This window comes from Sitophilus oryzae, unplaced genomic scaffold, assembly GCF_002938485.1.
Source record: "Sitophilus oryzae breed Bouriz unplaced genomic scaffold, Soryzae_2.0 scaffold_906_pilon_pilon, whole genome shotgun sequence".
In the NCBI taxonomy this organism is placed as follows: domain Eukaryota; kingdom Metazoa; phylum Arthropoda; class Insecta; order Coleoptera; family Curculionidae; genus Sitophilus; species Sitophilus oryzae.
This window is the reverse complement of record NW_022147535.1, coordinates 103,098-116,813: the sequence shown is the minus strand read 5'-3', so window position 1 is coordinate 116,813 and position 13,716 is coordinate 103,098. Positions and strand designations below refer to the sequence as shown.

The 13,716-nt window shown below is 30.9% G+C and overlaps 1 protein-coding gene across 1 annotated transcript in view; it reads right to left on the bottom strand.

Annotated features, from left to right (window-relative positions):
- LOC115890621 (tetraspanin-2A-like) overlaps positions 1-13,716 on the bottom strand; it is a 116,798-nt gene that overhangs the window by 23,650 nt on the left and 79,432 nt on the right. Inside the window, exon 3 of the mRNA XM_030910900.1 lies at positions 4,560-4,736. Coding sequence (XP_030766760.1) covers positions 4,560-4,736 — 177 coding nt within the window. The remainder of the gene's footprint in view (positions 1-4,559; positions 4,737-13,716) is intronic.

The window sequence follows — 13,716 nt, the reverse complement described above, 5'->3', positions numbered from 1 at the left end:
AAAGTTACTATAAATGCGACATATTTTAAAGCTAAAAGTATCCACATATTCACCAGGGACGTATGTACATATAAGTTATCACTGGAATATTTTTCTAAAAAAGGATGTACATCACTGATTTTTTTCCCTTGTTAGCGCAATATTGTAAGCAGTTTAATGCCGATTAAAAGTTGTCTCTTGATATTTTCTCGATTTCGGCGTCTTTGATGAGATAAACCCAATTTTATTAATTTTTCTTGATCCAAGTCTAATAGCAACCCTTAAAAAAAATAATATGAATAACTTGCAAAAGTTTTAAATAAGTACTCAATTGGTTCCTCATCAAAAAATATGAAAAAAGTTCCTATAAACATAGGTATAGAAATGCATAGTTTTAGAGTTACAGGGTGTTAAAACTTTTAAAAATGAGTTTTTTTGTAATTACCTTAAATACTATTATTCTTTTATTTGAAATTGTGCTAGGTTGGACTATTTTCTTAATACTCGTACATCTAATTATTGATAAAAACATTAGGCTCATCAACGTATTTTCCATGTTTTCCGCAAAAAACAAAAAACGGAAAACGACATCCAATCAAAACTTTTCTATTATCCTGTCTTTTTTTAAGCCCTATCCTTCGTCGCCAGAGGAAAAGTATAGTATCGACACCCCTCAGATTGGCGACCTCTGAATACTATTGCTAAAGCTTTTTGCAACTTTAGCAATTAATTCTGTCGAAGGTTCTCTTTCCCGTGGCTGACCTGCATTGTCCAGCTCTTTGAAGTTGCAAAAAACATTTATGTATCGTTCTATATGATTGAGATTTTTTCTGATATCGGCAGAACCTAAGCATTTGATTTTCATTCAAATTGCATTAAATGTTTACCGAATATTTAATTGTAACCAATTTTAGTTATTTAATAGTTTTATTTACTTTTGTTAACATATTGAGTACTACAGGCATAATTTCAAAAAATATGATACGCACCTAGTAAATCAAAGAAATGAAAATAACTCGGAAAATAATATAAATATACAAGTCCAATATCGTCATTATTGTCGAATATATTAAAAAAAGTTTTATATAAATGTTGCATAGTTTATAAAGGGGCATATACTCAACATATTTTGTTGTATACAGAGTGTCACAAAAAAGTTATGATAAACTTTTAAGGTTTTTTTAAATTGTACCACCAAATTTCCTGTAGATAATTGAATTCAGCATGAAATTCTGTTATAGTACACTATTTTTAATTGAAACACTCTGCGCTGTTGCCATTTTATTTCTTATTTTTACTAAAACTTTAGTTAAAAACACTATACCCCCAAAGTGGTTAAAAAGTGGAGCGAATATAACTTTATTAATACTTAGCTATATTTTTCTAAACATCAAGAATTACAGAATAAAATATATTATTTTTCGTTTAGATGCAAAATTAAAAAATGATCATTTTTTGTATTTAAAATGTTTCTAAATTTTTAGCGGTTTTGCAGATATTTCCAGTATTATATTACATATGGGGTTTTATAACGGGAAAATACTAGAGAAAGATCATGTTAGGTGGCTTTGATAAAAATTTACTGTTGGAGAGCGATATTAAATAATATACCAGGAATATCTGCGAAAAATCGTTAGAAATTTATGAACATTTCAAATACAAAAAATGTTCACTTTTTAATTGTTCATCAAAAATGAGAATAATATGCATTGAATTGTATTGCATTGACAAGGAGTGTGTCCCAGTTGGGAACCTCCACTGCGGCAGCGAGGGCCTATTGTGGCTCAGTTTCTACAAGCCCTTTAATAGAAAATAAGCGTTATAGTTCACCCTCAAGACCGAGCCTTTTAACACAAGCCGATATATCCGAGGGTGATATGTCTCCTAGGTCTGATAGGCCTAGCATGGGTTTGCCAAACATCTCAAACCTGGTCCTTCCCCCATCTGGGTAGGTACACATAACGTGCTTCATTGTTTCGTCATCTTCTACACAGAGTCGGCATTCGGCGCCTTCCACCAGTCCCATCCTCTCTAGGTGTGATCTCAGCCGGCAGTGGCCCATGTATACTGCAGTGAGCGTACGTGCTCCATTTCTACCAGCCTTTAGGAGTTCTACCGTATGATCGAATAAAAACGGCGTCCAGTTGGCTGGGAAATGAACATCGATGACATTTCTCATATAAATTTACATATAAAATGACAGCGATCTTCATTCCATAGCCATCGCTGACGCCGTTTTTTCTCGATCATACGGTATAATATACATAGTGTTGCATTTAAAAATTGCGATAGAGCATTTTAAATATTGCGATGTTGTTGACACCATGAAGATTACCCTGTATAAGATAATGTAATTTTTTCTTCGCGGGTTTATTCTGTTTTCCTTGTTGTTTAGGAAAATTTAGGTTATATAATTATTAGTAAAGTTAAATTAATTCTAGTTTCTAACCACTTTTCGGATATAGTTTTTTAACCAAAGTTTCAGTAAATTAAAAATATAATATCAAGACTGCATAGTGCTGGATATCTATACTTTCAACAAACTAATTTTTTTACATATCACTAAAGAAAAAATAGTATATTGTTAAAAAAAAACAGTTAAATGGAAGTAAGACAATGCATTCTCTGCGTTCATATGCATTAGAATCGGAAATGTTTTCAACCTAGCCAATTAATAGTCAGACACGTTAAGCGTTACAGACAAAATTAAAAAAAAATGAAATGCCATGTACCGATAAAAAGTTTTTTCTCTCAGGTTTCGACGTAGTTTTCATGTTCCCATCAAGAGAACAACGGAGAGCGACATGCAATCACAACTTCTCTTTTGTCGGGGTTACGTTTTTCAGTTCATATCTTTCAGCCGAATGAGACAACATTTAGAGTTGGACGCGCATCAGAAAAGTGACCTCTGAATACTGCTGCCGAAACTTTTTGCAACTGTGGCAATTAATTTTCTGGAATTTCCTGTCTCTCGCAGGCGACCATCGTTTTCCAGCTCTTTGAAATCCAGAATAAAAAAGTTACCTGTGTTTAATAACTGAGAAAACCATTTGTTATATTGATAAAGGTTCATGTCTTTCTTTTGCTTTAATTCTATTCAAAAGTTTGCCGAATATTCAATTGCAATTTTAAATTTATTTATTTAAAACTGTTTTATACCTTATTGTTGAATCAATTCTTATTCATAATATTTTCGGTAGAATAAAATATCCAATCTATATTAAATAAATAATAAAAATAAGAGTGGCAAAATAAAATTGAGATAAAATAATAGGATAAAAGGAAAGCACTAATATTTCGTTAAAACAATATGTCAGTTAAATTATGTTAAGAAAACCTAGATCAGATTAGGTTAGATTTGGGTGGTGGCTATCGGTCTGTTCCACTGTGGCCTTTTCAGATCTATCGTGATCCTGTTGTGATCTCTAGATAAGTTCTATCTGTTTGAACAACTTATAGACCGAACAATTTTGAAAATAAGTTGCAACAGAGATACCTCAAACAACTTTTCACAATCAAATAGTACCACCATGTTTTGAACGTATCGGTCCTTGAAAAAACCAGCTGCGAGAGCTGAAGTCATAATTTCTAAATCCTGCTTAAGGTGGGCTGGTCACGCATGCAGGATGAAAGGAAGCCGCTTATATGTTTTCTTTACTGTGAGCTTGTAGACGGCAAGAGAAACCAGGTGGACACAAAAAAAGAATAAGAAGTAAGACTGAACTCTCCAAGTAACTCTATGTCAATTTCTAATAAATAAGTGCCTAATACATAGAACTAAATATTTCCTAGCTTGTCGTACTGACATAAAATGTGTTCCGTAGTTTCTTCCTCTGATTGACAATCAATCAGCATATTCAGCTTACAATGCTCTGTGGGTAAGCCAACTACAGATTTGACAGTCATTCTGTTTTAGCTTATCATCATCATGTCTGCAGTAAAATTTAGCGAATGTTCATGAATTTTTCACCTGTAGAGATCTGTTGTTCACCACTATTTTGTGTCCATTTTGTGACTGCTTTTGAAGCGCCGCAGAAAGGTTTTGGGCCTATTAATGGGCCATTTTCTTTTTAGTTTCTTCAGTATTTTTTTTTAACCATTTCATATGCATTTTTGTTATAGTAATTCCACAGTCAGTTGATCTGGTTTGGGTCCTTTAATTTGTTTAAACAGACGATGCCAATAATAGTGCAGACAAAGGGCAATGACGGAATTAAGATCCTCAGACCATTCCTACTGCCTTCGAAAGTATTATACCCTTGTGATCCTTGTGCCTCGATACCCAGGCTAACCTAACATTCCTAGTCCTAAAAATGTATTTTAAGGAAAGCGGTACTTTCAGTCGAAATACATAGTAAAAATAGAATGTTATCGTCCAATCAATATCAATATTGATAGTAAAAAACATTAAAACGTTATGGGCAAAGTTATAATAAGCACTTATGAATGTTTATGAATAAAATATCGGAAAGCAACCTATAATAAATTAAAAAAAAGGTATTTTTTTATTTTTAGATGCTGAAGGTAAAATAAACTTAACATAATAAGGTAATAAAATAAAAATATGTAGTCATACTTACACCTTCCTGAATCAGTTGTAAATTATACTTGTAGTCGTCGTACTGTGCATTCATAATAAGTTGTCGCATACTTTCACGAACCACAGGCTGGAATTTGGAATCTCTGGCGCTGTTGTCTAAGAGAACGGCAGATCCGGCTAGCAAGATGACAAAGCAAAATAGTTGAGTCCCGATAAACTGTAAAAGAAGTAAAAAATATTTTAAGTTAAAATTTATGTTCTGAGTTTAGGAGAATCTTTATAGAATATTATATGAATAAATTATGAACAAATTAACGAACAAGTCGCTTATTTCCATCATTTTTTATGAATGTTCTATCCGCAAAAATTAGAAATTCTAAGGGTGTTAAACTGGGAATAAAAATATAGGTACCTTCAAAAAACATGTGCCATGTCTCTTGGGGAGATTCCTATTATATAAATAAGATTTATTTTTCAAATTAATATAGGTCCGATAATTCTGCTGTGTTTCGCTGCAACAGGGGGTTAAAGTCTTTAACTTTTTTCGATTTATTAAAAAAAAATTCCACGTGCTTTTAGCGATTCGAATGAAATTTTGAGGGTAAAAGTTACTATATGTGCGACGTTATTTAATGCTAAAAAATTGTCGAGATATTCAGCAGGCACATGCATATGGGTTATCACTGGAATATTTTTCTAAAAAAAATATGTGCGCTACTAACTTTTTTTTCTTTTGTTGGCAAATTTGTGTAAACCTAAGCGTTAAATGCTGATTAAAAGTTGGCTTTTGATATTTTGTCTATTTCTGTCTCCTAAAACGCATTTTAATTAATACACTAAATGTGTACCTATTAGTTAATGTTAAATAAATAATATACAAATTAACTTTAATTTAATTTTAAATTATGTTATATATGTTTTAATCTATGAAAGAAATTTTTCAAAACTGGTTTATTTTCTATTTTTTATTATTTGTCCATTCTGTTTGGTACTAATCATTAACTGTTTAAAGATACTATACCGGGTGTTTTTCAAAGGAGGCGTGTCCCTATATTTTTTTTATATTTTAAGTAAAAAAATGACATCAAGTTTCACCGGATATGATAATATTATCTTTTAATTCCTAGACGGTTTCATAGGTTTGTTTTTACTCTATTCGATAAAAAATGGCATTGTGAATAGAATGATATCTCATATGTAAACTTTTGACTTATTCGCTTAAAAACTATATTTAGATTTCAATATAGAGTACCATAGAAATTAACCATTAAATTTTCATAAAATTATGCTCTATCCAAATATATTCGTTACCCACCTACTTTCCATTTGAATAAATTAAGTTATGATTAAAAATACGATTTGGGCATCTTTTAAATGGCAAAAGAATATAACTGAAAATATTAGAGAATGAAATCTATTTTTCCAAGGATCCTTGATTAAAAATTAGTGATTTAACACAGCCATGGTCAAAAATTGTCAAAAGTTCTCCTATGATACGTCAATTTATTCGGAACGTAATTTTCTATCGAACTAAGTGAAATAATATCTCAGGCACTATTTAAAAATTAAATCATATAGACATGTCCGGTAAATCAGGAAGTGACCGACATTAATTGAACACGTCAGTCATTAATTGAAATACACCAAATCTCGTTTTTCCACTCTCGAAAAACATCCGGTATTTAAAAATTTAACTATAAAAAAAATATATTTTAAACTCTTAACTCGTTATTTGCGGTATTTCAGTTAAAAAAGTTAGTGAGTCTATAAAAGCTTAACCCTACATCCCGTTAATATTGTCCCGCATGTCAACTCCCACGTGTAAATCTCAGTTGAGGTATTGAACCTACGCTATCAATGAAAATATACCCTTAAAATAATATAATCTCATCTGTTCGTATTCAATGGCCATTAAGTTGTAAAAATGTGCTATTTGGTTGCAAAAGTGTAAACCATACATACATATAGAGCCGATCGGGCAACTATTTGATACATAGTCCATACATAGCCCATTTATATACACAGTCATTCTATTCAGAATGTCATATAGTATCGTATAAATTAAAAAATATACCGAGGGTATATTTAAAAATCAAAAGTTATAATCATTTCCCGTGAAACCGGAAGTGACCGAAAGTAATTGAATACGTCAATCGATCCCAATTTATATCATATACTAATAACATCCAAACCAAACCATACCAAATTTGTTTTTTTTTTCTGGAAAAGTAAAAATGTTATAGGGATGAGTCGGTTTTGAAGAACACTCCAGTATTACAAATTAAAATTACAAAGAAAGTTTAACTAAAACACATTAAAAATACTCTGTTACTATTCTCTTATTAGTTTGCTATATTATATATATATATATATATATATAGAAATTTTACAAATGAAGACTTGAAGTAAATAATGTTCTAAGTGCCAAAAAATAGATTTGTCATGTTTTATTTGTAAAATGTTCTAAGTTTCATAACGAACAACATATATAAATCGCTAAGTGCCACGGCTATTTAACTGTTAGTTTATAATCATCTGCTGTTGATGCTAACATGGTTAGCGAAACGCGCGTCCAGTGTAAAAGTAAAAGTGTTTTGGTGTATTGTGGTGATTTAGTGTTTTTATTTTGTTACTCAAAGTCTTCAAATTATCTAGAGAAACATGATTTCATAAGTAAGAAATATAAATTTATACAATATTTAGATATTTAGTCATTTCAGTACTTTATTCTTCTCAGAATTTATTTCAATAACGGACATTATCCTCACGTTTGCCTTTGAAGAGTTTCCAACGAAATTTTCTATAATTGAACTAACTTTTTAAGTGAATCCGACAAAAACTTTCGCGGAATTTTAAAAGCTGGAACTAGTCGTAAATAATGCAAAAGTTTTGAAATTCGTATAAATTGTAACACTCCGCAACTTTCAACTATTAAAACTTGATAAATAATACCCAAATAAACAATAAAATTTATTTTTAGGTCTTATAGAATATTCATGATTTAGAATATAAATTTGGAGGTACTGTAGTCTGAGAAAGATATTATTATAAATGAAAACTTTAAAGAGACAATTTTAATAATTAATTAATAATACAATTTAAATAATAGATTTTTATTATTTATATACAATATGATCGGAAAAAAGTAGCCAGCGAGAACTATGAAATGAAGATCGCTGTCATTTTATATATAAAATTAAATGAGGAATGTCATCGATCTCCATTTCCAAGCCAAATGGACGTCGTTTTTCTTTCATCATACGGTAGATAAATTTCATATATTCCTTGTTGTCTATTTCACTAATTAAATAAACCACAGCCATGTAATTATATTAACATGCACGCAATGTAATTTGCTTAGTTGATTTTAATAAAATAACCTTTAGAGTTTTCTAGTCCAGTAATTATTATAAATACACATACTTAACAAGAAACAATTACTATACTGTGATCATAATTAAGATTAACTATAACATTATATGAAGGTTAAATCAAACAGCATAAAACATTAAACAATTAAAAAATTATATTTACTAATAATACTGTTGAAACAGTTCTTTTGATGTTTTGTTTTGTAGTAAAAATAAATAAATAGCGTCTTCATCTTTCACTGACTTTCGAACAATCCGAATTGCAAGATACCTAATGATATGACGATATATTTCAATTTTTGTCGGGATTAGAATACAAAAATTCCCGTCAAAAACTAGAAATACTGAATCTGATTTAAAAAAAAATGGTTCTCTATATTATCTTTAAAAGTTCTTGGCATGATGTAGTAATATTATAGTTATTTATTTATCAAGGGAATAATAAGGATGTCAATTATAGGGGGCAAAGTGTCTGTACAGAGGGCCTATGGCCCGAGGGACAATAGTTGCCTGAGATTATTAACACTTTATAATTCCCTGGTACATAGATAATTTTATTTCTTACTGAATTGAGTATATATTGTCCCATTTTAAAACGACTCAAATATTACATTTACTTATCTTTCGGTATATTTACATTAACGCTGCTGGTACGAACTTTGATTGTTGCCAGGTTATTCCTGTATGAAATGATCTGCTCATAAACGGTTGTTGTCAATGGCGTTAAGTGTTTTGTCAGGAAATGCCTTTCGCGTGAATTTGGCACACGTTCGATTACGCTGCCATCAAAATGAGTGAAATATTAAAGAAGCACAACTAATTTTCTTTCCACTTCAAAGTTAATCAATTTACCAAAAACAATAAAAAAATACCGTCAGTGGCTGGGGCAGAAAAATATTGTATCAGGGGATGTCTATAGTAAATCATTGTTCTTACCTATAAATGGTAGATAGAATTATTGCATCTTAATTCCTCGTTAATAATGTACCAAGGAAGCTCTACTTATGGTTAGCGTTAACCAAGACGATAATATAAACTTATTCAATAAGAAATAAAATATAAAATAATAAATATTTTTTTCTTTAATACCTCTTTAACATAAAACCCTTTTATAACGGTCTCATATTCTCGACGAGAAATACAGAATAGAGACATTTTCTAGGAAAGGGTAAAAGTAAACAAAGTCGTAAAAAGGGCAGTCAAAGCGATACGTATTTACTACAGTCACTTACACAAAACACAGAGAAAATTAGTTAGTTGCACGACACTTTCACAAACTAAAAGCTTCACAAAATGGCTACAACTAAAACTGAGTGAAGAATCCTGTACGCCCGTCTAGACTCTTGCCACGATTACAGCACAATACACTTTTCTGTGGCAAAGTTTTTTAGCTTTGTCTTCGCTTTGTTCAAGGGATTTCAAATAAAGCTCTTTTAGATTATAATGTAACTGTTACCGGCAAAGTATAAAATTAAAGCATTCTCTTTAAAAATTAAATTTAATGTTATCATAGTGGTAAACTTTACATTTTATGAAATACCTGGACATTTTACAGAATACCTATAAAATATTATAAAAAGTATGAAATAAAAAAATTGTGTGTGCACGATGTGCGATTTGAAGTGAAACTTCTTACTAACAGTTATTAAATTGAAGGATTTGAATGACATGTTTTAAAAAGTGGAGTTTGTAATGTTCAAAAAGTAATAAATTAAAAATATTAATTAATGTTATTCACTTTCACAAAATTTCCATTAAAATGACCGTCTGTCCATCTGAGTACTCCATTCGGGTACCTTTATGCACGTGCCGAGTTCGGTTCCAATCGACCCATAATTAAGAAAAATCCTGATGATTTCGTCCATTTAAAGGCATCGGTTCGAAACGTCGAGTTGGCGTCATCCTGTAGACCGTCCCCAATTACGCCGAGTCCCACCTGGATGAAGATGTAAACGAAACGTTGCAGGGCTTGGTCGAGATCGGACGACACCACCGTTTGACGTTTCTTACGTCAAAACTAACTGTCAAAGTGACACGTCAAGTACTAACTAACTGTATACTGTCAAGTTGGCCTTGGTCCAATCTATCGACATACCAAATTTCATTTAAATCGCACTATTTTTTTCTAAGCTGTAGGCTGTCCTTGCCACTTTGCCTTTCGCGTGTCGTGTCGCATATCATGTCACGGCCTTGAATTTTTACTCCCAGTGCGCGTAAAGAGGTTTCGCTTAAAAACTATAAAATTATTTATTAAATTTTACCTTGAATTTCAGAAGAACTTAACAAAGGTAACAGGAACGTAACAAATATCGCACAAGTGTTTCTGTAAACCTATTAAAACCGTTTTTTTTATTTATTATTGCAATTGCTGTCCTCCATTCACGCAGTTGTGCAGCTCTGAACTGTTCAAGAACGCGATACTCTCACTCCATTCAATTGAGTCATAAAGTTCCAGAACTGTTCCGCGCCATATGAAGGCATCAGACTATTGCGCACAGCTTCTTTCAGAACCGTTCTCGAGTAGCCCATTGCGTAAAGTACTGGAACTTGAAGTTCGCGAATGGAGGACAGCAAATGTGAATTAGAGTGACATTTACTTAAAAGTCAACATTTTACTTGTTGCGCCACAAGCATGTTTGCCAAACTTACTAGCGGATAAAGCTTGTCGCCCTACTCAGATGTTCGGACCAGATTTTATTTATTTATTTTTTTTTGTTCAGGTAAAAAAAACAAAGGTTCACGAAAAAAGGGGTTGAAACCAAAACAAAGTTGAAACCAAAGCAATAAAAACTCATTCGTGCAACTAATTTTGTTTTGTTGCTTTCAGCGTCCTCATTTCGTTTTCAGCGTGCACCAAGAAAAACATTTTCTGATTATTTTTGAATTTCAGTTTACCGACATCTTGATAATGTCGGAGCATAAACAGTAGATTAAATTTAGAGAAAAAAAAACAAATAAAAATCCAGCGGTTGACAAACTTTAAGCAATTTTTCTTTAAATAAATCAGCTCATCATCATAATTAGAGTGGAACAAAAATTCCTTTTTTCAAAACGTGCAAAAGTTTAACGTGTTAAAATCCCAACTAAATCAAAAATATTTTAGAGGTTCCTCAAAGGCCTTGTAAGTTTAATAGTAAACATAGCAGCCTAATATGACATTTGTTGTAATTAACATTAATGTTGTAATTAACATTAATACATACATTATTTATTATGCCCAATAACAGTGTATTTATGATTAAAAATAATTTTCAGGTCATTCTTATGGGTTTTACTAAAAATCAACTAAAAATCAACTTTCAATTAAATTCAATGGATATATTTTGATACTTCGTGACCGTGGATGGTTGTAGTTTTGTAAAAAAAACGTTAAAAGAAGTAAATGTCATTATATAGAAAAAATCTTTTGATAAGGATAGTTCTAGAATCTTCAGTTCATTATGGTACTTTATTAAACAATCACTGTTTGATCGAGGTCGAAACAACAATGTAGAAATTAGTCTTAGTAAATTTAAAAAAAAATTGTTTTTAAATTTATAAAAAAATAATTTATTTTTTTATTTGTTTTTTAATTTTATAAAGGAACTTTCCTTGTATTCTAATGCCATATGATGCTAGTTTTAAGACCTTTAAGACCTTTTTGTGCAAAGGATGTCGCTTTCGCTAATTGACTCAGTCGTAAGTTGTTTTTTTCTTCCTGTTATACAATTGTAAAATGTTAATGCCTTTTTTTATTTATATATTTTAGAAACTGTCCTGATGATGAGAATAAAATTCTCGAAAGCTTGACAAATTTGAAAAAGTAGTTTATTAGCCTGTGTGGTGATTATTGACTTTATCTGCACTGAAATTTTGAGTTTTTTTTTTATAAATATTATATGTATTAACCATAGACTAATAGCCTATTAGTGCGCTTTATTTACTATTTTCAAACTTCAAGGCATTTGGGGAACCTCTAAAATATTTTTGATTTAGTTGGGATTTTAACACGTTAGTTTGTGTCACAATTGACAAGTTTTGGCACACTAGCCTACTTCAAATTTGGAAAAAAGTGAATTTTCGCTTCACCATAACAATCATCATGATTTGGCTATTTCCGGCCACTGCTGAACAAAAGCCTTCCTTTAACTTAACCATCCGTTTCTATCTTGTGCCACCTGAATCCAATTTCCAGCCACTATTTTTATAGCATGTCTTCATTAATTCGTGTTTTGGTCTCCATTCCACAAGTCTCTTTCTCCATCGTCCATCTGTCATCCTAGTCACATGTCCTACTCAGTTCAATATAAGATATAAGATAGACATTACAGCATCCTTTACTCCTGTTCGATTTCTTATGATATGATTTGGTATTTTATTCATAAGTGTAACTCCCAACATGAATGAATAACTCAGCTATTTAGACTTTTGATGAACTTGGAAACTATTTTCATTTATTTAAGACTCATCCTGTATAAAATAACTACGATTATATATAAAAAAGAATAAGTACCTATATTAGACGCAACATTTTACTAAAATTTTCTTTATAGCCTGCCTGAAAACGTAAGTGAGCTGTTGGTTTTAATACAAATTAGGGGAACATAAAATAGGGATGCTTTTAGCCTATATGATTTTAATAAAGGTCTCTCCTATTAAATAATTCATATACTCTAAAAGCCATGAGCTTAACTTTTAGCTAGAGAAAATATTGACTTCTCATAAACATGTTGAAGAAAAATACCAGTCAAGGTACAAGGAAAATTTATTAAAAGTAAGCTTTTATTCTAAAATGCTCGAGCGAAAAACTTTTACTAGAGATAAAAAATGCAAAAGAAACACTGTTTATAAGGGTAGAAAACAAAGAATACTTCTTTTTACGACCGAGGCATCTCTAATGGCTGGAAATGGAAACATAAATTATATAAATGATAAACCTACTTTATATACGGAAAAGCACTTGAATTATGTCGTATTACTTAACTGCGTTTTTAGAATATTATAGGTTATTAAGGGGATTTAAACGTTTGTTGATCAATATACCAATCGAATATTCATATTTAAGTTTTTTTAACCGTCCCAAGTAGCATTTTTAGACACAAAATCGAAACAAAATATCTGCTGAGAAACATTGCGAAACAGTTTCGTCGTATTTTTGACACATCTGTATCTTAACATAAATCGTTATTTGTTTTGAAACATTTTACCAATATATATGGTTTCGCTACATAAGCTATAACAACAAAGATCTTAGTGTCACAAATTTTTCGATACTTTTAAGAAACAGATGTGGCTCACATTTACAGATTTTGTACCCGTTTTGTGCCTGAAAAGTTTCCATAATTTATTTGATATTCGGTCATATATGAGAACATAACCTTACATTATTGTTATGATTTTGTTCTGCCGTTTTTGCATTTAGGTATTCTTCAAGTTTATATAGTACTATAATTAAAAAAGCAGAAGAAAGGACATATTATGGTGAGTACAAATAAATAGATATTTTTCTTATGCGATGTTATAATAATTTACTATATGCATTACAGAGAAAATTTGTTTTAGGAATAAATGTCAGAACTGTCACTACCCAAACCCAACAGGAGACCGAAAAAAATATTACCAGCAAACGTTTTTTTCTCTTTTTTCTGCAATGGAATACATGTTTTTATGTTTTAATTATTGTGTTATAATAAGTAAATAAAAATGATTTAATTATTTTGACAAGTTTTGATTGGAGTTGTTGACAGGTGACCAGTTCGAAATTACTACACAGATAGCGCTAAATCGAAACATTTTCGAAACAATATTTCCATTTATTGTCGATTAATTTTCGAAAAACGAGTTTCT